Source organism: Acinonyx jubatus, chromosome D1, assembly GCF_027475565.1.
Source record: "Acinonyx jubatus isolate Ajub_Pintada_27869175 chromosome D1, VMU_Ajub_asm_v1.0, whole genome shotgun sequence".
Taxonomy (NCBI): domain Eukaryota; kingdom Metazoa; phylum Chordata; class Mammalia; order Carnivora; family Felidae; genus Acinonyx; species Acinonyx jubatus.
The window spans coordinates 80060391-80088194 of record NC_069390.1 but is presented as its reverse complement, the minus strand read 5'-3'; the positions used below and the strand labels follow the sequence as shown (position 1 = coordinate 80088194).

At 35.1% G+C, this 27804-nt stretch overlaps 1 protein-coding gene across 3 annotated transcripts in view; it reads right to left on the bottom strand.

Moving 5' to 3' along the window:
* CNTN5 (contactin 5) overlaps positions 1 to 27804 on the bottom strand; it is a 1351205-nt gene that overhangs the window by 152962 nt on the left and 1170439 nt on the right. For all 3 annotated transcript variants that reach the window (XM_053203841.1, XM_053203840.1, XM_053203839.1), the window contains exon 15: positions 1452 to 1579. In XM_053203841.1, coding sequence (XP_053059816.1) covers positions 1452 to 1579 — 128 coding nt within the window. The remainder of the gene's footprint in view (positions 1 to 1451; positions 1580 to 27804) is intronic.

The following is a 27804-nucleotide window of genomic DNA, read 5'->3' as shown; positions in this document are numbered from 1 at the left end:
TTCATCTAAGGGTTATTTAAGCTAGTGATCAAATAATTGAAATATGATTTTTTAAAATGAAGTAGAAGGTGATAGAGATAGGATTTTGATTTAGTCTTTTTTCCTAGATTCCTGGTTGTAGATACCTCAAGAAGACTGACACAAATGATTAAAAATTAGGCTAATTTTCCTATTTTAGCTCTATTGTTGGCAATAGCATAGCCTGATGAAACATCATTCTTAACCACGGATAAGATCCTTTAATATGCAACATTCTTTTAAGCAGTCAGAGAGAAAATGAATGTAAATATTAACATTCTAAAAGTCAGATATTCCATGTGGCTTTCTAAATTCTGACTTCATCAGAGAAGACAGATCATCACAGCATATTATAGTTTAAACATTGTGAGAATTGGAATGTTCTGGGTAACTAAATATTCCATTTAACTTGTGATTTACAGAAAACTTTTTTGATATTACTTACAAAAAAGTCTGTGAATCCAGCATTGCTTCATTATGATAAACATTATATAGCACAATAAGACACAGATTAGCAGACTGATTCTGCTACATACATATTGGATTCCCATAATGTATGCTGTAAATGAAAACATCATTTAAATCATGTTCCTTCCTTCTCTTAATGTTTGCCTCTTTTCTAAAATATCAGAGTACTGGCTATTTTAATGACACTTTTATTTGTAAAGAAAAAGAAAACATTTCTACTTTTTTGTAGCCAAAGCATGATTCACTATATAATACATGCCCACATGGAAAAAATCAATCAAGGATAGAGGGCAGTTGTGAAAAATATTTCTTTGCCAATTGATGAGATTTTTCTGCCTAACATATGAGATATTCTTAGTAGTAAACAATGATATGTAATCTCAAAAAAATGTTCTAGGCCAAAATCTAGTTCACTTTAGAACTAGAAAACTAACAGAAACATTTAAGTGACAATATTTATAACACTAAAAAATGACAGTATATAAAAAATTCCATTGATGCAAGCACCAAAGAGCAGGTCAGGTAACCATTTAACTGATGCACACTCAGACACCACACATTCCTGTCCTCTGCTATCCTTTCTGCCCAGTCCCACGGTGACAAAGGAATATTACTGATTGATGTTAAAATTAATTTTGATAGAGGAAAATATTTTTATACTGTTGGAATACTTTTAAATTTTGAGACATCAAGTAAAACTTGAGAAAGATTTCTTTATCCTCTCACAAATTTTGTTGAAAGCAAAATATTTAAGTTTCTACCAACAATGTGTTACTTTCTTTATGGTCTCCTAAATAATGGAAGGGACAATTTGGCTGTGTTAGTTCTATGTTTGTAGTGTATCTTATCAATAGAAGCATGCACACACATAGGCGCAAACACAATTTACATGCATATTGTATTTATTTGCTTTCTGACAAAGCTGTGAAACTATGCTTGTAACACAGTTAGCCACATTTTCTTACCTTTTACAGATACTGAAGCTATGGTTTCAGCAGAACCAAAGACATTTTCCCCTTGGCAAACGTACTTTCCCTCATCTGATTTAGAAGCATTTAGGATCCGTAGACTTCCGTCTGGAAGAATAGCTATTCTGAAAATTATTAAAAAAGGTTTTTGCCTCTTTTACTGCAAATCAGGTAAGTAGTAAAAAACTCTGATGATGTCTGAAACCACCTCCAAGGTAATAATAAATAAGATAAAGGGATCACTGTGAAAATATGTGATAGTAGAAATGTTTTACCCTTTAAGAAATTATGCAATAAACCCACTTAATATCCTCTTATATTTAAAAGGGTCAGGCAGTTAAAGGTTATTTTTTGACACTTTTTGACAGTTCATTTTAAAACTTATGGGAAAAGGTGACCCTGAAATTGGTTATTAAAACTTATAATATCACCTAGCGATATTTTAATATGAAGCTTGAGTATTTTACTTCAAACCCAGAGTGACCTCAAAAATCAAATATAGAAAGAAACAGCATAAAAACATACGGGAGGACAAGTGCAGAACATAAAATTAATTGTATACAGCCAAGAGATGATTTATGGTGGTTTCTCTACAGTGCCACCAGTGCGGCAAGGGTATGAAAATGAGACCTGATACCTGATACCTGGGCTGCTCACACTGCACTTTTTAAATATAAAAACATGATACCTGAGTTTGCATTTGGGCTTTTTCGAGACCTTTGCTAAAAGTGGACCTTGAGACTTATATGAAGGTGAAAAATTAAAGCATTATTAAAAAAATTTTTAGAAGTTCAGTGAAAGGTTGACATTTGGGATTATCATATTATCCTGTGTATTCATCCTCCCAGAAATATATGGATTTCAAAATTAATTAGTACTTTTGTCCTTTTCTCCCTTTTTTGCTCCTGAAATATAACCCATTACATCACTAATGCATCAACCTCCTCAAGCAACCTGAAGTAAAATAGAAGCTGTCAGTGTCATTTTATTTGTTATGCCACTAGAGTTTGGATTGACTTTTGGGAGAGGAAGTAACAAGCTTTTGATAAGAACTAGTGGCCCTAGTGAACTTAAAATCCTAAAATTAGGTCTTTTAGGTTCTGAAAAGAATAATGTATTCCATGTTAATATAATATTAAACTATTTAAGAAACAAGAATATGTTTAGTCTACTTCCTTCATGTTATTTTAAGGTATGTATTCAATCTTGCCAATTACCCAGAACTGAGTTATTAAAAACATTGAACTTTGTAACAATTGGATTAGATTCTAGGTTGCTGACTATTGCTTATGAATTTATAACTACATACTATCATCAATAAAGATACTAGTTTAAAAACATCATATTCTTTTCAATATACATCAAACCTGCCTTATAATGTATAAGGAAGACAAATTTAGAAACAAGCCAAACTTGGAATAGAGACTTTGATTTTGTAATATATGTCTAGGAGAGATAACTAACTTGAGGCGTTTGGAAAACACAGTGCCCTTAAGAGTTATATAAACCCATTCAAGATGGTCAATACAAAATTCTATTCATTATTTAAATAGTGCTCATTTTCTATAAAAATGAAATATATTTATTCCATTTAAATTCCAAAGATAAACATACTATAAAAAGATAAACTTGAAAGTGAAACATACTTTATCCAAATAGGCATTATCTTATGAGAATTACAAAGTTTAATGAAATTTAGTTAAATTACTATAATCTATTCAGATCACTAATATCTTTAATATATCTGGATTTTACTGCTTCTAATCTAGCAGGTGGGAAGTTTGGCTTAAAATCCACTTCCTTTAAAGAAATAAATATATCTTAGACACTGGCAGTATTTCAGCTCTTGATTTAAGATAAGTCCTTTCTCACTGACAGGAGGCAATACATTATACTCTCCTTTTAAAGATAGTTTATGAACACCCCTGTACTTTAGGCCACTTGGGGGTTGAAGAATTTTGAATATCATGATTTTTTTTATCTGTCAAGTGGCAATGTCATTTAACCAAAAGCCTGTCTACCGATTCAAATGACAAATCTCTATCAGATGAGCTCATATGCATTTTTTTAATGTAAAAAGAAAAACTAAATGAGACTGTGAATGTGATTCACATTATAATATCTGGCTATTTCACACATAATTACTTAGATAACTGAATATTTAATTAATGTTTTCTAGCAATTTCCAGCCTCTTTATCTATCTTCTCTCCTCTTCTACTACTATGTAACTCCTACATTTGAAATTTTCAAATTTGGGGATTCTTTCTGCTGAGAAGTCCACAAATTGGAGCAAGGGTAGTAAGGGAGTAGTGAAGTAAAGGTCTGTTGGGGGTAAGGAGAGATTTTACAAATGCAAACCAGCATTCTAGCATTGGGTGCCAAGTTATGCTTACTATATTCTTATCTCTAAACTTTTCCATGAGTTTTTGCCTAGACCTGGAGATGTCTTGATTCACATCTTGCACTAAATTACTGGATCTCTGCCTTGTTAATCTGCCTAATATGTCTATCTAGGATAACATCATGCTTACCCTTATCTTGCAAGGATTTAGTGCTAACTTCTTTTTTTCTTTTTATAAGCTTGCTTATTTATTTTGAGTGAAAGAGAGAGAGAGAGGGAGAAGAAATTCCAAACAGGCTCCGCACGGACAACCCACATCATGGGGCTTGAAGCCACGAACTGTGAGATCATGACCTAAGCTGAAATCAGGAGTTGGACACTAAACCTACTGAGCCACCCAGGCACCCCTATAGCTAACTTCTTGGTGCGATCTTGATTTCCAAATTTCAGGGCCATTTTCTGGACCTTCCACTTCCATTTTTGGCTTACCTGTCAGATACCTCACAAGTTAGCTTAGGTTCTTCCAGTTAGACTGCCAGCCTAGAGATACTACCTACTTACCAACTGTCACTTTAGAGATCGCACTTTGACTTCCAGATTAGCTTTCTTTTGGTACCATATCATAGTGGATATAATATTACAAAATCATTAATCATTACTTAAGATTATATGCTTTCAAGTCAGAGATGGTTGAGTTTAAGTCACTGTCATTGACTGTTATGTGTGTGATTTTAAGCAGTTAATCTCTTTATATGTAAAATTTTATAAATATATATAACTAGTTCTTCAAAAGTATTAACTAGATAATATATATAAATTATTATACTTTAGTAGTGTTGATAGCCATTAATTTAAAATGTATTAAAATATAAGTAAAGTTTGTGACAAATTTTAAAAAGGAAAAAAAACAGAAAGTTATAAATCTCAAGTATTTTAGGGTGAATCAGTAAGTCTTTTCTGAGGGAGTGATATTTGAGATGAGAACTGAAGGATCAGAGGAAGTTAACCAGGAGTTAAGAGTGGGGAAAGGAGAGGGGATAGCATTTGCAAAGGCCTTGAGTTGGGAAGGACCACAAAACCTTAAAGAATCAAATGGCCAATTACGATGACAGCATATAAAAGGGGCAGGAGTGGCCCAAAGAGGCAGATGGGAACAAGATCATGTAGGACCTAGTATAGTATGGGAAACATTTGTTCTTTATTTTAAGGGCAAAGGGAAGCTACCATTAAAAAAAACAAACCTATATTGAGGTATGATAGTTATATAACAGGTTCACAGGTTTAAAGCACATACTTTGAAAAGTCCTCACAAATGAGTGCAGACACAAAACTATTACCACAGTCAAAAGAGTCAACGCATACATCACCCCCAAAGTATTTCTGTGTTCCTTTGTGTTCTCTACTTATAATCTCTTCTTATCACACCCTTATCCCTTGGCAATTACTGATCTGCTTTCTGTCCCCATAGTAAGTTTTAACTTTAACATAACTTCATATACATGAAATCATAACATTATATATCCTTTCTGTTTAGTTTATTTCATTCAGCATAGCTGGGATTCATCTGTATTGTTGCAATGATAAATAATCCAATCCATTTTGTTGCTGAATAGTATTCCATTGAGTGTATATACCACTACTTGTTTATCCATTCACCTTTTGGTGGATGCTTGAGCTATTTTCAGCTTGGATCTACTACAAATAGAGCTGCTATCAACATTGTGTAAAGAGTTTTTTATGGATATTTGCTTATATTTCTTTTGGATAGGTACTTAGGACTAATTACTGGATCGTTTGGTTTATGTTCATGCTTAATGTTTAACTTTTTAAAGGAGATGTTGTACCATTTCCAAGCAGTTACACCACACTTTAAATTCCTCACGGCATCATCTGAGAATTCTTGTAACACTTGAGATGGTCAGTCTTCCTAATTTTAGATATTATAATAATTAGGTAGTAGAATCTTACGGGAGTTTTAAGTCGCATTTCTTTAATGACTAATGATGTTGAGCATCTTTCAAGTGCTGGTTACCCATCTATACATCTTCTTTGGTGAAGTAATAAAATATTTTAGCAATTTTTTATGAAATTGTCTTCTTATTCAGGTTTGACAGTTTTTTTTTTAATATTCTATATATAACTCCTTTTTCAGGAAGGATAATGGCAAATATTTGCTGTCAGTTTACGGCATGTTTTAACATTTTTCCAACAGCAGAAGTTCTTAAGGTTGATGAAGTACAACATATCGATTTTATTTTATGCTTTGTGTTTTTGTGGTTGTACTAGAAAATCTTTACCTAACCTAAGGTCACAAAAAGTTCTTTGTTTATTTGTTGTTTTGGTTTCAGGAGTAGAATTTAGTGATTCATCACTTACATGTAACACCCAGTGCTCAACACAAGTGTCCTCCTCAATGTCCATCACCCATTTAGCCCATCCCCCACCCACCTCCCTTCATTAACACTCAGTTTGTTCTCTATGATTAAGAGTCTCATATCATTTGCTTCCCTCTCTCATTTATTTCCTCTTCCCATATATTCATCTCTTTTGTTTCTTAAATCCCACATTAGTGAAATCATAAGGTATTTGTATTTCTCTAACTTATTTCACTTAGCATTAATACACTCTAGCTCCATCCATGATGTTTCAAATGGAAAGAGTTCATTCTTTTGGTTTGATCTCTGAGTAATATCCAATTGTCTCTCTCTCTCTCTCTCTCTCTCTCTCTCTCTCTATCTATCCATCTATCTATCATCTATCATCTATCTATTTATCTGTCATTTGTCTATCCATCTATCATCCATCATCTATCTGTCATCTATCTATCTATCTATCTATCTATCATCTATACTACATCTTCTTTATCCATTAGTCAGTCAATGAACACTTGGGGTCTTTCCATAATTTGTCTATTGTTGATAATGCTGCTATAAACATCAGGGTACAGGTGCCACTTTGGATCTGTGTTTTTGTATTCTTTGTGTATATACCCAGTAGTGGGATTACTAGATTGTAGTACAGTTCTATCTAAAAATTTTTGAGGGACCTCCATACTGTTTTCCAGAGTGGCTGCACCAGTTTGTATTCCCACCAACAGTGCATCAGTGTTCCTTTTTCTCCACATCCTTGCCAATACCTGTTGTTTCTTAAATTTTTTACTGCAGTCATTCTGACAGGTGTGAGGTGATATCTCATTGTAGCTTTGATTTGCATATCCCTGATAATGAGTGATGTTGAGCATCTTTTCATGTGTCTGTTAGCCATCTGGATGTGTTCTTTGGAAAAATGTTTATTCAAGCCTTCTGCCCAATTTTAATTGGATTATTTGTTTTTGGGGTGTTGAGTTGTAACAGTTCTTTATAGATGTTTGGATACTACCCTCTAATGGATATGTCATTTGCAAATATCTTTTCCCATTTCATGGGTTACCTTTTAGTTTTGTGACTGCTTCCTTCCCTATGCATGAGCTTTTTATTTTGATATAGTCCTAATAGTGTATTTTTGCTACTATTTTCCTTGCCTTAGGACACACTTCTAGAAAAACATTGCTAAGGCCAATGTCAGAGACCTATCTGATTGTGTTCTATTCTAAGATTTTTATGGGTTCAGGTTTCACACTTAGGTCTTTAATGCATTTTGAGTTTATTTTTTTGTGTAGGGTGAAAGAAAGTGGCCCAGTTTCATTCTTTTGCATGAAGCTATCCAGTTTTACCAACACCATTTATTGAAGAGACTGTCTTTTCCCAATGGGTACTTTTTCCTGCTTTGTTGAAGACTAATTGACCATATAAATGTGGGTTTATTTCTGGGTTTTCTATTCTGTTGCATTCATCTATGTGTCTATCTTTTGTGCCAGTATCATACTGTTTTGATCACTACAAATTTGTAATATAATTTGAAGTCTGGAATTATGATACCATCAGATTTTCTTTTCTTTTTCAAGATTGCTTTGGCAATTTGAGGTCTTTTGTGGTTCCATATACGTTTTAGGATATTTTGTTCTAGTGCTATGAAAAATGCTGTTGATATTTTTGTAAGGATTGAATTAGATATGCAGATTACTTTGGGTAATACAGGCATTTTAACAATATTTGTTTTTCCAGTCCATGAACATGGAATGTCTTTCCATGTCTTTGTGTTGTCCTCAATTTCTTTCATCAGTGGTTTATAGTTTTCAGAGTTGAGGTCTTTCACCTCTTTGTTTTTTTTTTTTTTTTCTAGGTATCTCATTATTTTTGGTGCATTTGTAAATGGGATTGCTTTCTTGATTTCTCTTTCTGCTCTTTCATTGTTAGTATATAGAAATGCAACAGATCTCTGCACATTGATTTTGTATCCTGTAACTTTGCTGAATTTATTCATTCGTTCTAGGAGTTTTTAGATGGATTCTTTAGGGTTTTGTATATTAGTATCATGTCATCTGTAAATAGTATAAGTTTTATTTCTTCCTTACCAATTTGGGTGCATTTTATTTTATTTTGTTGTCTGATTGCTGTGTCTAGGACTTTCAACACTATGTTGTAAAGAAGTGTTAAGAGTGGACATCCTTGTCTTACACATAACCTTAGGGGGAAAGCTCTGTTTTTCCCCATTAAGGATGATGTTCTCTGGGGATTTTTCATATATGGCTTTCTTATGTTGAGTTATGTTCTTTCTATACCTACTCTATTGAGGGGCTTTTATTATAAATGGATGTTTTACCTTGTCAAATGCTTTTTTTTTTTTTGCATCTAGTGAAATGATCATATGGTTTTTATTCTTTCTCTTATTGATGTATCATGTTGATTGATTTACAAATGTTGAACCACCCTTGCATACTGGCATACACCCAATCCCACTTGATCATTGTGAATGATTTTTTAAATGTTAGATTCTGTTTGCTAGTCTTCTGTTGAGGACTTTTGCATCTATGGTCATCAAAGGTATTGGCTTGTAGTTCTCTTTATTCGTGATGTCTTTGTCTGGCCTTGTGATCTGGGTAATACTGGCCTCATAGAATAAGTCTGGAAGTTTCCTTTCTTATTTTCTTTTTTGGAATAGTTTGAGAAGAATAGGTAGTAACTCTTCTTTAAATGTTTGGTAGAATTTACCCATAAAGCCGTCTGCTCTTGGACTTTTGTTTATTGTTAGTTTTGTTTGTTTGTTTTTTTAGAAAAAGAAAAAGTGGGGCAAGGGAAGAGGGAGGGGGAGAGATAGAATCTTAAGCTGGCTCAATGCCAGTATGGACCTGATACAGGACTCAATCTCACAACCATGAGATCATGACATGAACTGAAAGAGTCAGATGCTTAACAGACTGAGCTGTCAAGGAACTTCAAATTTTTTGTTTACTGATTCAATCTCCTCCTTCCTAGTATTCAATGTGTTTAAATTCTCTACTTTCTGCTTCAGTTTTGGTAAATTATATGTTGCCGGGAATTTACCATTTCTTCTAGATTGTCCAATTTGTTGGCATATAGTTTTTCATATCCTCTTACAATGTTTGTATTTCTGTGGTGTTTGTTATTTCTCCTCTTTCATTTGTAATTTTTTGGGTCCTTTCTCTTCATTTTTTTTTTACAATATTGGTTAGATGATTATAAATTTTATTTATCTTTTCAAAGAACCAGCTCTTGACTTTACCTGCTCTACTGTTTTTTGTTTGTTTCCATAGCATTTATTTCTGTTCTAGTCTTTATTATTTCCTTACTTCTCTTGGCTTTTGGTGATGTTTGCAGTTCTTTTTCTACTTCCTTTAGGTGTAAGGTTATCTTGTTTATTTGAGATCTTTCTCGCTTCTTGAGATTGGCTTGTATTGCTATAAACTTCCCTCTTAGAATCATTTTGCTGCATCCCAAAGGTTTTGGAATATTGTGTTTTCATTTTCATTTATTTCCATGTACTTTTTGTTTCTTTGATTTCTTGTTTAGTAGGATGTTCTTCAACCTCCTTGTATTTGTAATATTTCTAGATTTTTTTCTTATGGTTGGTCTCTAGTTTCATAGCATTGTGATCCAAAAAGTTACATGGTATGACTTCACTCTTTTTCAATTTGTTGAGACTTGTTTTGTGGCCTAATATGTGACTTAATATTTATTCTGGAGAATATTCCATGTGCTCCTGAAAAGAATGTGTACTCTGCTCTTTTAGGATAGACTGTCCTAAATATATCTTAAATCCACCTTGTCCAATGTGCCTTTCAAAGTCATTGTTTCTGTGTGGATTTTTTGGTTGGATGATCTGTCCACTGATATAAGTGGGGTGTTAAAATCCCCTACTATTATTGCATTACTATCAATTTGTTAGTAACTGTTTCATGTATTTTAGTGCTTTCATTAGGTGCATAAATATTTATAATTGTTCTATCTTGTTGAATTGTCCCGTTTATTACTATCATATACTGTCCTTTGTCTCTTGTTACAGTCTTTGTTTAGTCCACTTTGTCTGACATAAATATTGTTACTCTGGTTTGCTTTTCACATCCATTTGCATAATAGATGTTTCTTCACTCCTTCACTTTCAATCTGTAGGTGTGCCTTTAGGTCCAAAATGAGTCTTCTGTAAGTAGCATATAGATGGGCCTTGTTTTTTCATCCATGTCTTTTGATTGGAGCGTTTAGTCCATTTGCATTCAAAATAATTATTGATTGATATGTATTTATTGTCATTTTATTACCTGTTTTGTGGTTGTTTTTGTAGTTTTTCTCTGATCCGTTCTTCTATTCTTCTTTGTCATGGTTTGCTGGTTTTCTTTAATGATATATTTGGATTTCTTTCTCTATTCTTTGCATATCTATTTGTGGTTTTTGATTTGCGGTTACCATTAGGTTTGAATATAACATCTTCTGCATACAGCAGTCTATACTAGGTTGATGGTCTCTTCAGTTTAAGCCCATTCTTTATTCCTCTTTTCCCCACATTTTAGGTACATGGTCTCATATTTTGCATCCTTTTATTTTGTGAGTTCCTTTGATTTTTTTTTTACAGAAATATTCATTTTTTAACTTCTCTTGAGTTTCCTAGTTCCATATTGTTGGTTTTGCTTTTGTACTGAGTCTTCTTTAATATTTCTTGCTCTGCAAGGAACATGGTCAAAAACTCCTTTAGATTTTGTTTGTCTAGGAAACTTTTTATACCTCCTTTGTTTTGAAGGATAGCCTTGCTGTATAGAATATTCTTGGCTGCAGATTTTTCTCATTCAGCACTTTGAATATATCCCGGCATTCCTTTCTGGGTTGCAAAATTTCTGCTGAAAAATCCACTGATAGCCTTATGGGGTTTTCTTTGTATGGTATTTTCTTCTTTTGTCTTTCTGCTTTTTTTTTTCTTTATCATTATATTTTTGCTTTCTTTCACTTTTTTTTTTTTTCATTTTGCTATTTTAATTACAATAGGTCTTGGTGTGGATCTGCTTTTGTTGACTTTGTTGGGGGTTCTCTGTGCCTCCTAGATATGGATGTCTTATCTGTTCAGCTTGATTGCCTTCCATAACTAACCTCCAGGTCACTGATACATTTTTCTTCTTCCTGAATCCTACTGTTCATCCCATCTATTGTATTTTTAATTTCATTTATTAAGTTTTTCATCTGGGTCTTACTTATATCCTTCACTCTTTTCTCAAGTCCAATTAGTATCTTTATGATTATTACCTTAAATTCTCTGTCATGCATATTATTTATTTCTGTTTTGCTTAGATCTCATGCTATGATTTTGTCATGTTCTTTCATTTGGGACAAATTCCTCTGTTTACTCAATTCATCCATCTTTCTCTGACTTTGTGTGTTAATGTGAGCTATGTTCTCTGCCTTCATTTATTTATTTTTTTCTCTGTTTACCATTCCTTTTTTTAAAATTAATTTATTTTTTAAATTTACATCCAAGTTAGTTAGCAACCAAGTTACTACAACAATTATTTCAGGAGTAGATTCCTTAATGCCCCTTACACATTTATCCCATCCCCCCTCCCACAACCTTCTGGTCTCCATATTTAAGAGTCTGTAATATTTTGTCCCCCTCCGTTTTTATATTATTTTTGTTTTCCTTCCTTTAAGTTCATCTGTTTTATCTTAAAGTCCTCATATAAGTGAAGTCATATGATATTTATCTTTTTCTGACTGACTAATTTCACTTAACATGATACCCTCCAGTTCCATCCATGTAGTTGCAAATGGCAAGATTTCATTCTTTTTGATTGATGAGTAATACTCCATTGTGTGTGTGTGTGTGTGTGTGTGTATATATATATATGTATATATATACATGACATTTTCTTTATCCATTCATCCCTCGATGGACATTTGGCCTCTTTCCATACTTTGACTATTGTTGATAGTGCTGCTATAAACATTGGAGTGCATGTGCCCCTTTGAAATAGCATACCTGTATCCCTTGTATAAATACCTAGTCGTGCAATTGCTGGGTCATAAGGTAGTTCTATTTTTAATTTTTTGATGAACCTCCATGCTGTTTTCCAGAGTGGCTGCACCAGCTTGCATCCCTAGTAGCAGTGCAAAACAGATCCTCTTTCTCTGCATCCTTGCCAACATCTGTTGTTCCCTGAGTTGTTAATGTTAGCCATTCTGACAGGTATAAGGTGGTATCTCATTGTGGTTTTGATTTGTATTTCCCTGATGATGAATGATGTGGAGCATTTTTTCATGTGTTGGTTGGCCCTCTGGATGTCTGCTTTGGAGAAGTGTCTATTCATGTATTTGCCCATTTCTTCACTGCATTATTTATTTTTTGCGTGTTGAGTTTGATAAGTTCTTTATAGATTTTGAATACTAATCCTTTATTTGATATGTCACTTACAAATATCTTCTTCCATTCTATCAGTTGCCTTTTAGTTTTGCCAATTGTTTCCTTCACTGTGCAGAAGATGTTATTTTGATGAGGTCCCAATAGTTCATCTTTGCTTTTGTTTCCCTTGCCTCTGGAGACGCGTTGAGTAAGAAGTTGCTGTGGCCAAGATCAAAGAGGTTTTTGCCTGCTTTCTCCTCAAGGATTTTGATGGCTTCCTGTCTCATGTTTAGGTCTTTCATCCATTTTGAGGGTTTTGTGTGTGTGTGTGTGTGTGTGTGTGTGTGTGTGTGTGTGTGTATGGTGTAAGAAAGTGGTCCAGGTTCATTTTCCTGCATATCGTTGTCCAGTTTTCCAAGCACCACATGCTGAAAAGACTGTCTTTATTCCATTGGATATTCTTTCCTGTTTTGTCATAGATCAGTTGGCCATATGTTTTTGGGTCCATTTGGGGGTTCTCTATTCTGTTCCACTGATCTGAGTGTCTGTCTTTGTGCCAGTACCATACTGTCTTGATGATTACAGCTTTGTAATACAGCTTGAAGTCCAGGATCGTGATGCCTCCTGCTTTGGTTTTCTTTTTCAAGATTGCTTTGTCTATTCAGGGTCTTTTCTGGTTCCATATCAATTTTAGGATTGGTTGTTCTAGCTCTGTAAAGAATGCTGGTGTTATTTTGATAAGGATTGCATTCAACATGTAAATTCCTTTGGGTAGTATTGACATTTTAACAATATTGTTTTTCCTACCCAGGAACATGGACTTTTTTTTTCCTTTTTTTGTGTGTGTCTTCTTCAATTTATTTCATAAGATTTCTATGGTTTTCTGGGTATAGATTTTTCGCCTCTTTGGTTAGATTTATTCCTAGGTATTTTATGGTTTTTGGTGCAATTGTAAATGGGATCAATTCCTTGATTTCTCTTTCTGTTGCTTCATTATTGGTGTATAGGAATGCAACTGATTTCTGTACACTGACTTTATATCCTGCAACTTTGCTAAACTCATGTGAAATTTCAACCTCCTCCTGGATGATTTGGATGCCTTTTATTTCTTTGTGTTGTTTGATTGCTGAGGCTAAGATTTCTAATACTATGCTGAATAACAGTGGCGAGAGTGGACATCCCTGTCTTGTTCCTGACTTTAGGGAGAAAGCTCTCAGTTTTTCCCCATTGATGATGATATTAGCATTGGATCTTTCATATATGGCTTTTATGATATTGAGGTATGATCCTTCTATCCTTACTTTCTTGAGGGTTTTTATCAATAAAGGATGCTGTATTTTGTCAAATGCTTTCTCTGCATCTATTGAGAGGATCATGTGGTTCTTGTTCTTTCTTTTATTGATGTGATGTATCACATTGATTGTTTTACAGATATTGAACCAGCCCTGTATCCCGGGTATAAATCCCACTTGGTCATGGTAAATAATTTTGTAATGTATTGTTGGATCCAGTTGGATAACATCTTGTTGAGGATTTTTGCATCCATGTTCATCAAGGAAATTGGTCTGCAGTTCTCCTTTTTAGTCGGGTCTTTGCCTGGTTTTGGAATCAAGGTAATGTTGGCTTCATAGAAAGAGTTTGGAAGTTGTCCTTCCATTTCTATTTTTTTGGAACACCTTCAAGAGAATAGGTGTTACCTCTTCTTTAAATGTTTGGTAGAATTCCCCTGGAAAGCCATCTGGCCCTGGACTCTTGTTTTTGGGAGATTTTTGATTATTAATTCCATTTCTTTACTGGTTATGCATGTGTTCAAATTTTCTAATTCTTTCTGTTTCAGTTGTGGTAGTTTATATGTTTCTTGGAATTTATCCATTTCTTCCAGATTGTCTATTTTATTGGCGTATAATTGCTCATAATATTCTCTTATTATTTTTTGAATTTCTGCTGTGTTGGTTGTGATCTCTCCTCTTTCATTCTTGACTTTATTTATTTGGGTCATTTCCTTTTTGTTTTTGATCAAACTGGCTAGTGGTTTATCCATTTTATTAATTCTTTCAAAGAACAAGCTTCTGGTTTTATTTATCTGTTCTACTGTATTTTTGGCTTAGATAGCGTTTATTTCTGCTCTAATCTTTATTATTTCCTGTCTTCTGCTGTTTTTGGGTTTTATTTACTGTTCTTTTTCCAGCTTCTTAAGGTGTAAGGGTAGGTTGTGTACCTGAGAACATTCTTCCTTCTTTAGGAAGGCCTGGATTGCTATATACTTCCCTCTTATGACTGCCTTTGCTTTGTCCCAGAGGTTTTGTTCTCTGCCTTTAAAGTGATGACTTTATGAGGCAGAGGTTCTGCAGTGCCCTACAGTGCAGAGTTCCCTGTTCACCAGAACCTGGCACTTTAGGGGAGCCTCTTATGTGTGCTGCCTGCATCCTGCTATTGTGTCTTTCAGTAGGGGTGTGCTTGCTCTCTGTGCTCTTAGTGAGACTCGTGCACACTGGCTGTGAAAAAGCATGATCATAAGAAGGCTTGGGTACAGGGCAGTTGTGTTAGCAACTTTTGCAACTGAGTCACTAGTCCTAAGCCAGATTCTCTGAATCATGGTGGCAGCCATAAGATTAGCATGAACTAGTGGTAGCAGCCAAGGAGTAAGGTTCATGTTTGAGGTGGGGGCAATGGGAGCCCAGCAACTGGGTGTGACATACCACATCTGTACATGTAGAGGCTGGGCCCAGAGTGCAGAGGCAGCTTAGCGTAGCACATGGCACACTGTGTTAGCAAAATATGTTCTAAACTTCTAGTCCCATGATGATCCCCCAAAATACATCAGCAGTTGGGGGTACAGCATGCAGCAGGATCAGTGGCATCTCTGTGCCCAGTGGCTGGATACGACATACTGTGTCTGTGTGTGGAGGTGCATGCATGGGGTACTTAAGGCATCAGCAAAATTTTCACTGAGCCACTGGTCCTGGGCTAGATCCCCTGAAGCTCAGTGGCCACAAGGCACTGGGAGGCAATAGCTGGGAGGGTATATGTGGTGTTAACAAAATTTACATTGAGCCCAGGAATGTGGCCAGCAGGCTTAGAATGGGTGAATCTCAAGAGAACTTGTGGGTGGGGTGCACTGCTAGCTGGTTAGGTAACAAGTGCCTAGGCAGTGCTGCCTCCCTTAGGTAGCTTTGTGTTTATGCTGGGGTGTGGTGTAGGAAAATAGTAACTGCCAGCTCTTTTATTTCCAGAGAAATCCCCCAACATGCTCTGTAATCACTGTAAACAGATCTCCCTCCCTTTGTGCAAGCTGCCACTTCTATGTTGCCTCTTCTTGGGCAGTTGTCTCCTTAGGTGCAGGGACCCTGCTATCATTCCCCCTTTCAGCTTGCCCAGTGCTGAGCCAGCTGACTTTTAATACTCCAGGTTCCAAGTCCCGCTGGTTATACAACTCACAGATTTCAGCCCCTTTGGTTTTCAAGACCAGATGTTATGGGGATTTTGTTTTCCCTGTGTGGGCTCCCTGGTGCTTTCCCCTCTCCATACCCTGAGCTCCCTCCTTCCTGTGGGCATCTTTTAACCACTATTTCTGATCTTCCAAACCTATCAGATATGACTATTTTCTCTACATTTAGTTGTGGAGTTTGTTCTGCCTGTCTTCAGATTTCTTTCCAGTTTATTGACTCATATGTGAGTAATAATCATTGTAAATGTGGGAAGGGGTGAGCTTAGGGTCTTCCTACTCCACCACTTGCATATCCCTCCAGTGGTATGAATCTAACTTAGTATTTATTTATTGTATTTTGTTTTTGTTTTTTCCTCAGGATGTACAGTTGCCATAGCACTATTTTTGAAAAGGCTAACCTTTCAAAATTCTGTTTACTTTGTCAAAAATAAGTTGAGCATTTTTGTGTGGGTCTATTTTTGGTCGCCCTATTTTGCTCTATTGATCTATATGTCTGTCTCTCAGCCAATATCAAATAGTCTCATTTACCATAACTATATAGTAATCTGTAATATTAGGAAAAGTAATAATTGTCACTTTATTCTTCTTTGTTAAGATAGTTTTGCTAAGAATTTTGCATCTATTTTCATAAGAGTTATTGGTTTGTAATTTTGTTTTTGTTTAATTTTTCTGGTCTGGTTTTGTTTTCAGAGTAATGGTGATTTCATAGAATGAATTGGGAAACATTCCCTCCCCTTTAAATTTCTGAAAGAGTGTGTGTGAAGTTAATATTATTTACTTCTTAAATGTTTGTTAGAATTCTGCAATAAAGACTTTGTGGGAAGGTTTTAAACTATAAATTTAACTTTTAAAAATATATAAGGCATTCAGATTATTTACTTCTTGAATGATCTCAGAAAAGATTATTAAGCTGGGTAAGGATTTGTAAAAAACAAGTCTCCTTTATTATTTGTGCAAATTTGCTTTTCTTTTTTCGCTTATAATTTTTCAGTTATTCCTAGTCATAATAAAGTATTTAGTCCAATATGGTTAGAATCTAGTCACAGGTTCTAGTATAACACCAACTCTCTTCGATATATTCAGGAAAATTCAGGTCTTATTTTTATCAGATACTATAAAGTTCAATAGTTCATTGAAAGATGCTACATTTCTTCTCACAGATATTTTTCTTATTTTCTTCTCGTAGTTTTATTTCTATCTTCTAGAACTGCATGAAATTTCCAATATTTGGCTATTTTTATCCTACAAAAATGGCAATATAACTTGATTCAACCTAATGGTTATATTTTTGTGCACCCGTACTCTTGAAGCTGCTGAAGGAAGAAAGTTCTGCTTCTGTTAGGAGTGAGGTTGCACATCTGTCTTCATTATCTCTGCTTTTTTCCTCAACTGGCTAAGTATCTGATGCTCATTATTCAATTGCTCTGCACTTAGTACGTGGCTCTTTCAAGAAGTAGCAAATTACATTGGATCTTCTGGATGCCATCCATCGAGAGGCAGCTGGAGTATTCTTCAACATGTCATGTTTCTTTGGGGATCCAGGCTAAAATGGTTTCCCAGTTACCAAGATAGAAAAAATTGGACTATGACAAACTACATAAAGACTTATACGGTTATTACATGGAGGTGGCACACAACACTTCTACTGATATTTCATTAGCCAAAGCAAAACACCTGGCCTCAAATGTGTCAAAATAACAGGGAAGTATAATCCTACCATGTGTCTAGAAGAACTACCAATATCTGATCAATAGCATTAAAGATTACTGTATTTCTTGTTATGCAAAACATGGCAGACAATGTAAAATAAATTTTAAGACACAATCTCTGTCCATAATGTGTGAACAATTTAATTATTCACAAGGACTACAGAGAGATACATTTATGTGTCTGGCTATAATTCTTGTGTAGTTCAGAAGAGAAGATAAGCAATAAAGACAACTGGAAGAGTTGTTACAAGGGGACAAAATTTATATGGATCTTAAAAAATGGATATGTAGAAGGAAATAGAAAAATATTTTTAGAAAAATGAACAAAATAGTAAAGGAGGAAAAAATAAAAAAAGGGCATGATATGCTTATAAATAGAGATGAGATTAAATAAACGAGAGCAGCAGTTTTGCTTTTAGGAAAAATTACTAATAAGGTTTGGAGAAGCATCATGGCAACAGTACTCCTGGTAGCCACTAATCAGTAATAAAAAGAAGTGCCACTGTCCTGTGGGCTGAGTGTTTTGCTGCAGTACATTGTCATGGGGTTCATGATCCAGAGAACAGGTGGGATCATGGAAGCTGACATAAATACTAGTACCCTTTGTTTTGGCTCTACTAAGTTACTCTGAACAGAACACTCTCTCATGAGAACTCCTACAGATTGTTTTACACTGATCATAGGATGGGAATATGTCTATAAATGAGGTCAAAGGCGAGCACTCAGGCCAGGAAGAGAACAGATATACAGAGGCTTTTCTCATCTCAGAGAAAACTCACAGCCTTAGTTAGAGGTGATATGGATTGAACATGAAGGTCATCAAAACACCACAGTCCCCAAAGAGGATAGATATACAAAATTTAGCACTGAATGAACTTAAAATCTACTTACCTTGGTTCCCTGCTTTGGTAAGTGAAATAGCCATCCTCATAATAAGAAAGACAATTATACATACAATTATGCTTAAAGGAGATAAGAGCTAAATGGAAACACACTTTTCTGAAGAAAGTGATATCTAAACTGAGACCAGGAAGAGTAGTAGGAGTTAGTCCAGTGAATGGCTGGAAGGTGAGGAAAGAGTGAAATACCTTAGTTAGATTCATCAACTGCTTATTGATTATCTTTTGTATTCCAAGCACTGGGGAAGTCATATGGAATATGATGATGGATAAGTTCCAGCTCTTACCCTTAGGAACCACAGGGAATAGAAGCATGAGACAAGTAAGCAGAAAATTGACATTCAGTGTAATAAACTCTGGAAAGGAGTAAGTACAGGGAACTATTTGGAGTACAAAGGAGGGACAGCTTGCCAGCTGAAGCTGAAGAGGTGACATCTCATTGGAGAGTTGAAGATTAGGAAGTCATACCTTGCTTTGGGAGGGTCTTAGGCACAATGACCTATTAATAAGCCTATTGATTTTTTCCATAATTTATTTCACTTCTTTTATTCAAATTGCACATTACCTCTAGATTTAACTTCCTAAATCACAGATTTAATAACTCTTTTGCTTAAATGTTTTATGGCTCCCCATGGCCTACAAAATAATGTACTTAACTCCTTGGTAGACCAGTCCAAAGTCTTCACCAAATGTCCATAACTTCTATCATCCCTTAATCTTTTACCCTGTGCTCTGCAGGCCTCCAAATTGTCTTCTAATGCATTCTCAATATACATATTTTATTTATAATTACATACACCATCATACACACACACACACACACACACACACACAGTACTATACTAATATATTAAGTACGTTGTGAACATGGAATAATTAGAAATTATAATTGTAAGTAAAAGCAAATATGTTATGCCAGTTTTCTCCTTTCCTTCTTCATGTCCCCTAATGGATGTCTTACACATCTCAGAAATTTTCAAACCTGTATTTGGAGACTACTGCTCTGGTCATATGAGATCACACACTATTCAATGGTCAGACTCTTACCTATTTATCACTGCTCAAGTATATATTTTACCTGAACTCCTCCTTAATTCTCTTTAATTAGAATTATTCCTTCTTTTATTTTTGTTTCCTCAGAACCTCACTAGAGCATCTGTCATATTTTACCTTAGTACCCAACAGCTGGGGTGTTTTATACATTGAGCACAGTCTCAGCATCTTTAAGGGGATGCTTTATGATTTGAGACATGAAAAAAAGTTATTGGCTCTAATAATCAAAAATAACTACAGAATTGAAAATAATGCAAAGGAATATTGTAATAATTGGTCAGCTTCAACTTACCTCTTCCATTGTTATACAAAAAAGTTACTAATAAGTTACAATATAATACAAATTTTACTATTATATTAACACTTTCAATGAAAATTATAAAATTATTTCAAAATATGGCAAAAAGTACATTTTATATGGTATGTAGATACATTTTATTATTCTAGATAAAATCTAGGATGAGATCTTTAAAATATAAGAGTGGGCACCTGGTTAGCTGAGTTGGTTGGGCGTCTGACTCTTTCTCAGCTCAGGTCATGATTTCACATGATTGGTGAGATTTGAGTCCTGCATTAAATTCTGCTCTGACAGCGTGGAGCCTGCTTGGGATTCTTTCCCTCTCTCTCTGCCCCTCACCTGCTCATGAGCTCTCTCTAAATAAATAAATAAACTTTAAAAAAAAAGAAAAAAATAAGGGAGTTTATCACCTGTGAAAGTCTTGAAAAGATTCTACTAATGATAAACATTCATGATCGCTTTTTATGTGTCAGGCATCACACCAGTCTTCATGCTATTTAATAAAATATTTCTAAGCACTGTGTGAGCTGAGTATTGTTAGTCTCATTTACTGATGAGAAAACTGTGGTCCATCAACGTTTATTATTTTTACTCAAGACTAACAGCAATTGGTACAACCCTGATTTCAGTCGTGCTTTTTGATTTGTTATTTGTTTTCCTGCCAGTATCTTCCTGACTGATTTGTAACCTCCTTCACTTATTTTCTTCATTAGCCCCATAATAGCTTGTACTCAATAAATGGGGACTGGATTGAACTAAATATACCCTAACCAATTTAATTTGTAGATGAAGAATTTGAGCACAAAGCAGTTCAAATCACTTTAAAAAAATGAAATTAAAAAAATGAAATTTCATATAGTTTGTTTTGATAACATTTATTAAGCCCCAACAATATGCCAGGGCCTATACAAAGCTCTCTTAATACATTACTTTATTTTAGCCCTTATAAAGATCCCAAGATATTGTTATACTCATTTGATAAAGGAAAAAGAAGAGAATGAGGCAGAAAGGACTGACATAACTAGCAGGATTTTAGACTAGGCCCTGATGGATTCCAAAATTCATAGTGCACTTTTAGCTACCAGACATTAACCCAATGTAAACATCAAAAGAAAGCTTTGCGTAAAACCACACACTTAGGGGAAGCTCTGACTTAAAATAAAAGCTGATAGAAGAGGAAATTCAAGGGTAACAAGAGAAGACACACGTTTTCTATAGATGAGAGAAAAAGAAGAAACTAATACTCCTTAACTCGATCAGTAATTTTTAAAAAGCTAAGAACAATATTCACTCAGGGAAGGCTGGTCTGTTACCATGCTCTTTTCTTTAGATGCAATTTAGCTGAAAGGAAGACCCAGAAGGACATGTATGACAGCTTTTAGAAAGTGAGAGAGAAAGCTTCAATGAAGAAGTTATTTTAATTAATGGCCCTATGCCTGGCTCTGAGCATTTCTACAGGCAACCTAAAGAAATTCCAGAACATTCTGTGTTGAGCCACTGAAAATTTCAGGACCTTCCAGCTCTGAAGCATGGGTGAGAAGGAGACCATCTTTTTCTCAGAGCTGTACATCAGAAGGTGCTTGCCATGAAAACAAAACAAAACAACCCAAGCACAAGTTTGTATTGTCTTCTTTCTGAAGGACATTTCTACAAGGATTTGTCATGGACACATCCAACTTAACATATTCAGAACTACACTCAATCTTTTTCCTCAAATTGGCTTCTCACTCCAATGTTCCCTCTTTTATATGAATTTGTTTGAAAACTCTGAGTGTTCAAGTACCTATTTTTGTGGAGACATTGTATAACTTCCTTTAGATTCTCATAGAAGTCTGTGAGTAAAATAAGGTTAAAAGCCACCATAAAATTCTTTGTTTTATAGATGAGGTAGCTGTGCCCAGAGAAGAAAAGTCTAGAGTAATTCTTTTTCTTAAGCTAATGACATAATTCAGACTACTAACTCAGAAGTCATCATATACTCTTCTTTTTCTCTCATAAAAAAGTGGTCAAGTCAGATCTATTGCACATATCTCTTAGACCTTTTTCCTTGTTTTTTGTTTTGTTTTGTTTTGTTTTTGTTTTTGTTTTTGTTTTTGTTTTGGCCTATTGGAAACTCTAAATGCAATGGGTAACAAACACGAAGTGACTTTACTTTTTTAAATGATTGCCTCTAACTATGTTCTGTCAAATCAATTTTTCTATTTCCTTTAGACATCCAAGAAGGTCTCATAGCTTTTAGATAATTTTCTACTTTTATAAAGATAAAATTTATCTCTAATTTCCTGTTCTTTTTCTCCCTACCTCACCACTGACAAGTGATTTGACCCAGGACCCTGCACTCAAGGAGAGTGGAGAATTGTTTCTCTTCACATTTTTCTCCTTCTTCTTCCCAGTTCTCTTTCTCCTCTGTGTGTTAGAATAGGGAGGAGAGATCTGGAAAGGAACTCAGTGTCTCTTACTTATCCAACTTTTCCAACTTTATCCCCTGCCTGTCTCCGTCCTCTGCTTCCTCTCCCCACTCCTCCATCCATTACCCGGCTCAGTGCAATATTCTTATCCCCAGTGGGATCCCTTGCCATGGGACTATTACTGCAAATCTTTGGTCCCTACCTCAAGATGGGTGCCTTTTCTCTGGTTGGTTCTTGCCTTTCCACACCCCAGTCTCATTTTTATGGCTGAATTGATTTCAAAACACAATGAAACTGCAAACCTTGTGTCTTTATTCTCACTGGGGGTTCTGTGTGCTCAGTCCTCACGGTCTGGTGTATGACAATATAGAGCATAGTCTGTCTGGCACAGGATGCTATCTTGTTCAAGCCCAGGGCTGTGAGTGCCTCTGTAACTGTGCAGCCACTGCTGGCCCCAAACAACACTGGTATGCAATCCTATGCCGCACATCCTTGCTGCCCCTCTCTCTTTTTACATTGAAGAGATCACTCTAATAAATTGGACAGTGAGCAAAACTAAACTAAACTAAGCTAAACTAAGCTAAACTAAACTAAACTAAACTAAACTAAAACAAAACTACTTACTGTCCCTTACTGGGATATAGCTGCTAATCTGGGTAAAGCTATTGTCCACTGAGCCATTGTTGAAGCAGAATTCTAGAAGACTGGCTTTTGTGAGCACATCAAATTAGTCTTTGGTGCTTCCTGACTGCAGATTTTCCCACTGTAACCTCCCCTTAGGTACCGGTTTTTCCAACTTTCTGGAAGCTCCCACCTCTGGCACTTTTTTATAGATCCCAGAAAGCTTATGCTTTCCAACCTTCTCCAAAATCCAACCAATCCATGAGAACCCTGTATGCTCTTGCCTTTCTAAATGGTGGGAGCATAGTATATCTTTCCTGCCACTCTCTTTTCTGCCTTTAATCTCTCTTGAGTTATCTTTTCCCCCAGAGCCAGGAAATAAAAAGCAAGTCTGTTTAAGAAAATGTTCAATGAAGAAACAAGATACCAGTTTGATAATTTCTCTAAGTGAGTCCTTTGAGTCTTCTTGTCACTTGAATTTGGAGGAGGGATGGGTAAGAAAAGCCTACTGCCCACTTGGACAAAGGTTGCAAAGAATGTTTCTCTCTGTTTAATATTCTCTTTTTTTTTGAAGTTTATTTATTTATTTTGAGAGAGACAGAAGGCACAAGTGGGGGAGAGGCAGAGAGATGGAGACAGAGAATCCCAAGCAGGCTCTGCACTGTCAGCACAGAGCTTGATGTGGGGCTTGAACTCACAAACCATGAGATTATGACCTGAGCTAAAGTCAGACGCTTAACCAAATGAGCCACTGAGGCACCCCCTAATATTCTTATATACACAGAGGTGAGGAGCAAAGAGTGGTGTGGGTGGGGAAGATGACATTATGCTAAGGAGATACTTGTATAAGCAGAACCGGTTTAGCTATCTAGGTCCTGGAGGAACTATCTGGTTGACAAATTTATAGGAGTCTCTTCAGAATACTAGGTGCCTAATGTAACTTTGTTCTGGCTTTGGGCCCAGGCTTAACATGTCATTACCACTTTCTCTCACTATCACAAACTTTGAGCTTCTCATCAGAATTCATCTATATTATTGCAATTCTGCTACCTCTGCTCACTATCAGGCCACTTCCTGCATAGTGATCCCACTGCCTTCAGTGTGCCATACAATAATGTTACCAACCGACTTAATGCCCTTTCATGTCTCCACACTGCATTCAGGATAAAATGCATACTCTGTAGCATGACAAATGATATCTTTCATAATCTTAATCTCTCTCTGCCTTTCTAATCTCATCTCAGACTCCTAGCTGCTTTCGCATATCTACACCCATCCTAACTTCCATCAGTGAGCTACTTGCCATTCTTTGAAGAGTTTATGTTTAGGTCTTTTCAAATAGTTTTCTTCCATCTGCATAAGACTTTTCTTGTTTCCCAGTCTCCCATCTGTCTGGTAAATTACTAAATATTCTTTAACTTTTTGTTGTTGTTATTGTTCAGATCCCATTGGTATGATATTCTCTGATCCTCAGTTACTATTTTCCTACCCATAACTCATGATTTCCCTTCCTTTTATACTTCTGATATATTTCTCAGTATCCCAGATCTCAGAATATTATGTTATAAATGTTTTCTTGAGGAAAGAACTAAGCATCATAACACAATAAATCAACAAATGGTAAAATAGTGCTCAAGTTCCTCATCAGAATATCTGATTAATCACTACATTTTATAGTCAATTAACTTATCAAGCCACATTTTTTTCTCCTTGAAGATCCATGAAAACAGGTCTGGTTATTTAACCACAGTAGAGAGGCAAAGAGTAACACTGTAAAGGAGAGGAAAGAATTTTGAGTTAATTTCATTTGATAGTATTGAAATTCCTGTCTTTATTTTTACTGTAAAAATATGTTTCATTATTTTCATGGGCTCAAGGTATATTTCACAGTGTTATCATGCATCTATTAGCATGAATGTGTCAGTTTTTCCTTATTAACAATACAAAGCTACTAAAAATTTAATGGATGTTCTTCCCTCAACCATACTTTGAAAAGCACTATTTATTAGCCAGGTATAAACTTGTATATATTTATAACATTTTCTTTCTATTTTATATTAAAAGTTATTTCTTCCTTATAGGCTCTTGAACAGTTTGGTAAAAACCTGTGTAAACGCAATGCAAAGAGAGAGAAATTAAAACCAAATACAATAAAACTAGGTAAATGCTTTTGGAGTGACTGTGCACTGAATTCTAAACTTTTCCAGTGAGATGTTTCTAAAACTGAAAAATGCTGTGGAAACAGATACAGCCTCAAACAGATATTTTTTTGAGTAAAAAACATAGTTGAGGTGACATTGAATAATTTACCCTGTGTCTCTTCACAGTGTTCTGAACTGAATAATCTGTCATTTCACATTAACTTGGACATGAAACCTGTCAGTATTTCTTAATGCAGACTTATAAAGGCATTTATAAAGACCTGAAATACTTATTGCTTCTTGAATTTATGTGAGTTTTTGCTTTTCTTTTCAATCTACTGCCTGTATAAATATCTAAATTTCATGGGAGCTGGGGATAAAGTATTGCTCTTCTAAAACCTCTAAGGTCACAGAGATAGTATCCAGGGCAAAATTATGAATTTTTGATATTCCCACCTGGGATAGTTTTTAGTCCATTTTAAATTATCCTGACCTAATTAGAAAGCTTGACTGTGGCTAAGCTCTTTAATATTAAAAGAATGCACTTTATTATTTTTTTTGTATTAATTCTCTCTTAGAGAGAAGCTTTTCCACTATTTACCTCAAGTTACTTGCTGAGCTGAGTCAAATCAACATCAGTTAATTGATTTTTGTGTATGGCAGTGCAGGGTAAGCTAAAGTGCATTGGGCAGTCAGTACAAATGCTTTTGATCTCACCTGTTAATTGAACTTTATGTTAATTCTATGCCTCCTTTCCCTCATCTCTAAAATGAAGTCTAGACTAGATTTTCAAGATACTTTTTACTTATTTACCCAACTCCAAGGTTTTTTTTTTTTCTCAGTCTCAAGCTACATTCCACGTTTTGTTTTGTTTTGTTTTGTTTCCATCTTACAGTGAACCCAGAGAATCTGTCTGTATTTCTTTTTCTGGAAGCTGCCTTGAAGTTTCTATCTCATCAAGAGCTGCCTCAAAACAAGACAGGTTCTCAGTTTCCAACTTCTAATTTATACCTAGCCATAGACATGCAGGGTGCTGTCGTCTTCAGGGGATAACATACAGTAATATAAAACATTGCTTGGCACCCTCTAGATACTCACTAATCTGTGTTTCACCTATTTGAAACAGCCTGGTTAATAACAAGTGTCAAGAGCTAATTTGGGTGGTGGGTAATAACTCTAAATATTGGAGGAACTTTAGGTCAGTACTGACTAGAAAATGTAAAGAAATCAAGCATATAGTAAATTTTCAATTGAGTTCATTTGAGTTTGGGGCATAAACCATGCCACAAGTTAGAGAAATGTGAAGCTACTGTCACAGTAATCCAATCAGAAAAAGTATGTTACTCAACCATCTTAATTTTTCCAGTGTAAGTACAATATAACTGAATCATTTGTGAATTTGGTTTCTTTTAATCAAAATGTATATGTTGCAAAAAAATTACATACCTTTTTTGTTGTTGTTGTTTTGATTGTTTATTTTAGACAAATGTTCTGCCACTTAAGGCCTCAGTGACTTTGGCTAAGCAATTTAATCTTTCTGAGTAATCCATTTTAAAATGAAAAATGATAATAGTTATCTGGTAGTAGTAAGAATTAAAAGTGTATAAAATGTCTTTCACTGTGTTGAGGCTAATAGAAAGCATTCAGTTGGTATGTTTTATTTAACATTAAAAATAATAACAGCAACCACTTGTGGTGTGCTTACCATGCATGGGCTAGGCACTATACCATGTTCTCTTACCTAGGAAAGCTGGGGAAATCTTTTTTTTTTGTTTGTTTTTTACAGTGACATTAAGCTAAGATCTAAGTGATGAGAAGAAATCAGCCATGCAGAATCTGGGAGAGAATATTCTTGTCAGAGTGAATACAAGGCTCAAAGGCCAAACACTAGAATGAGTTAGGACCTAGCGACAGAGAGGACAGTGTGAATGGAGTGTATGGGGTGCATGTAAGTATGGTAGATATTTATATTATTGGAAACAGTTAAGTAGATTAGTTAAGCAGTTTAAATCCAACTACTATGGGGAAAAAAGGAAAAATTTATTTTTTTTCTTCAGTGAGAATAATCTGAGTTGTGCAAACAGATCTAATTACTTAAATGATATTCATTTTACCTGGGAGACAAATTGGGACCATTCATACCTTTAAAAGTAATAATGTTTATATAGTATCATAAAATTAGCTGAAATAGTGTAAATAATTTTTTAAAAATTTCATAATCTTGGTCAGGTGTTTTAGTTGAAGGATGACCATTTTAAAGCACATTATTACCTTTGGCATCTTTAATTTTTTTTTTTAAATTACTACTATTATTTTTTAATGTTTATTTTTGAGAGAAAGGGTCAGAGCATGAATGCTGGAAGGGGCAGAGTGAGAGGGACACACACAATCTGAAGCAGGCTCCAGGCTCTGAGCTGTCAGCACAGAGCCAGATACAGGGCTTGAACTCACAAACTACAAAATCATGACCTGAGCTGTAGTCAGATGATTACCCAACTGAGCCACCCAGGCGTGCCACCTTTGGCATTTTTAAACAAGGCAATTTAGTTTTTCTTGCTATTTTTAGGACACTTTTGACACCTCTTGGACTCAGAGAAAGCTCAACTGCTACTTCAATTGCATTGCCTTGTACTAACAAACGCCTTTTATTCACTTAAATATTTGTTGAGCACTTACCATATGTCAGCCATTGTTTCATGTTTTGTTCTATATA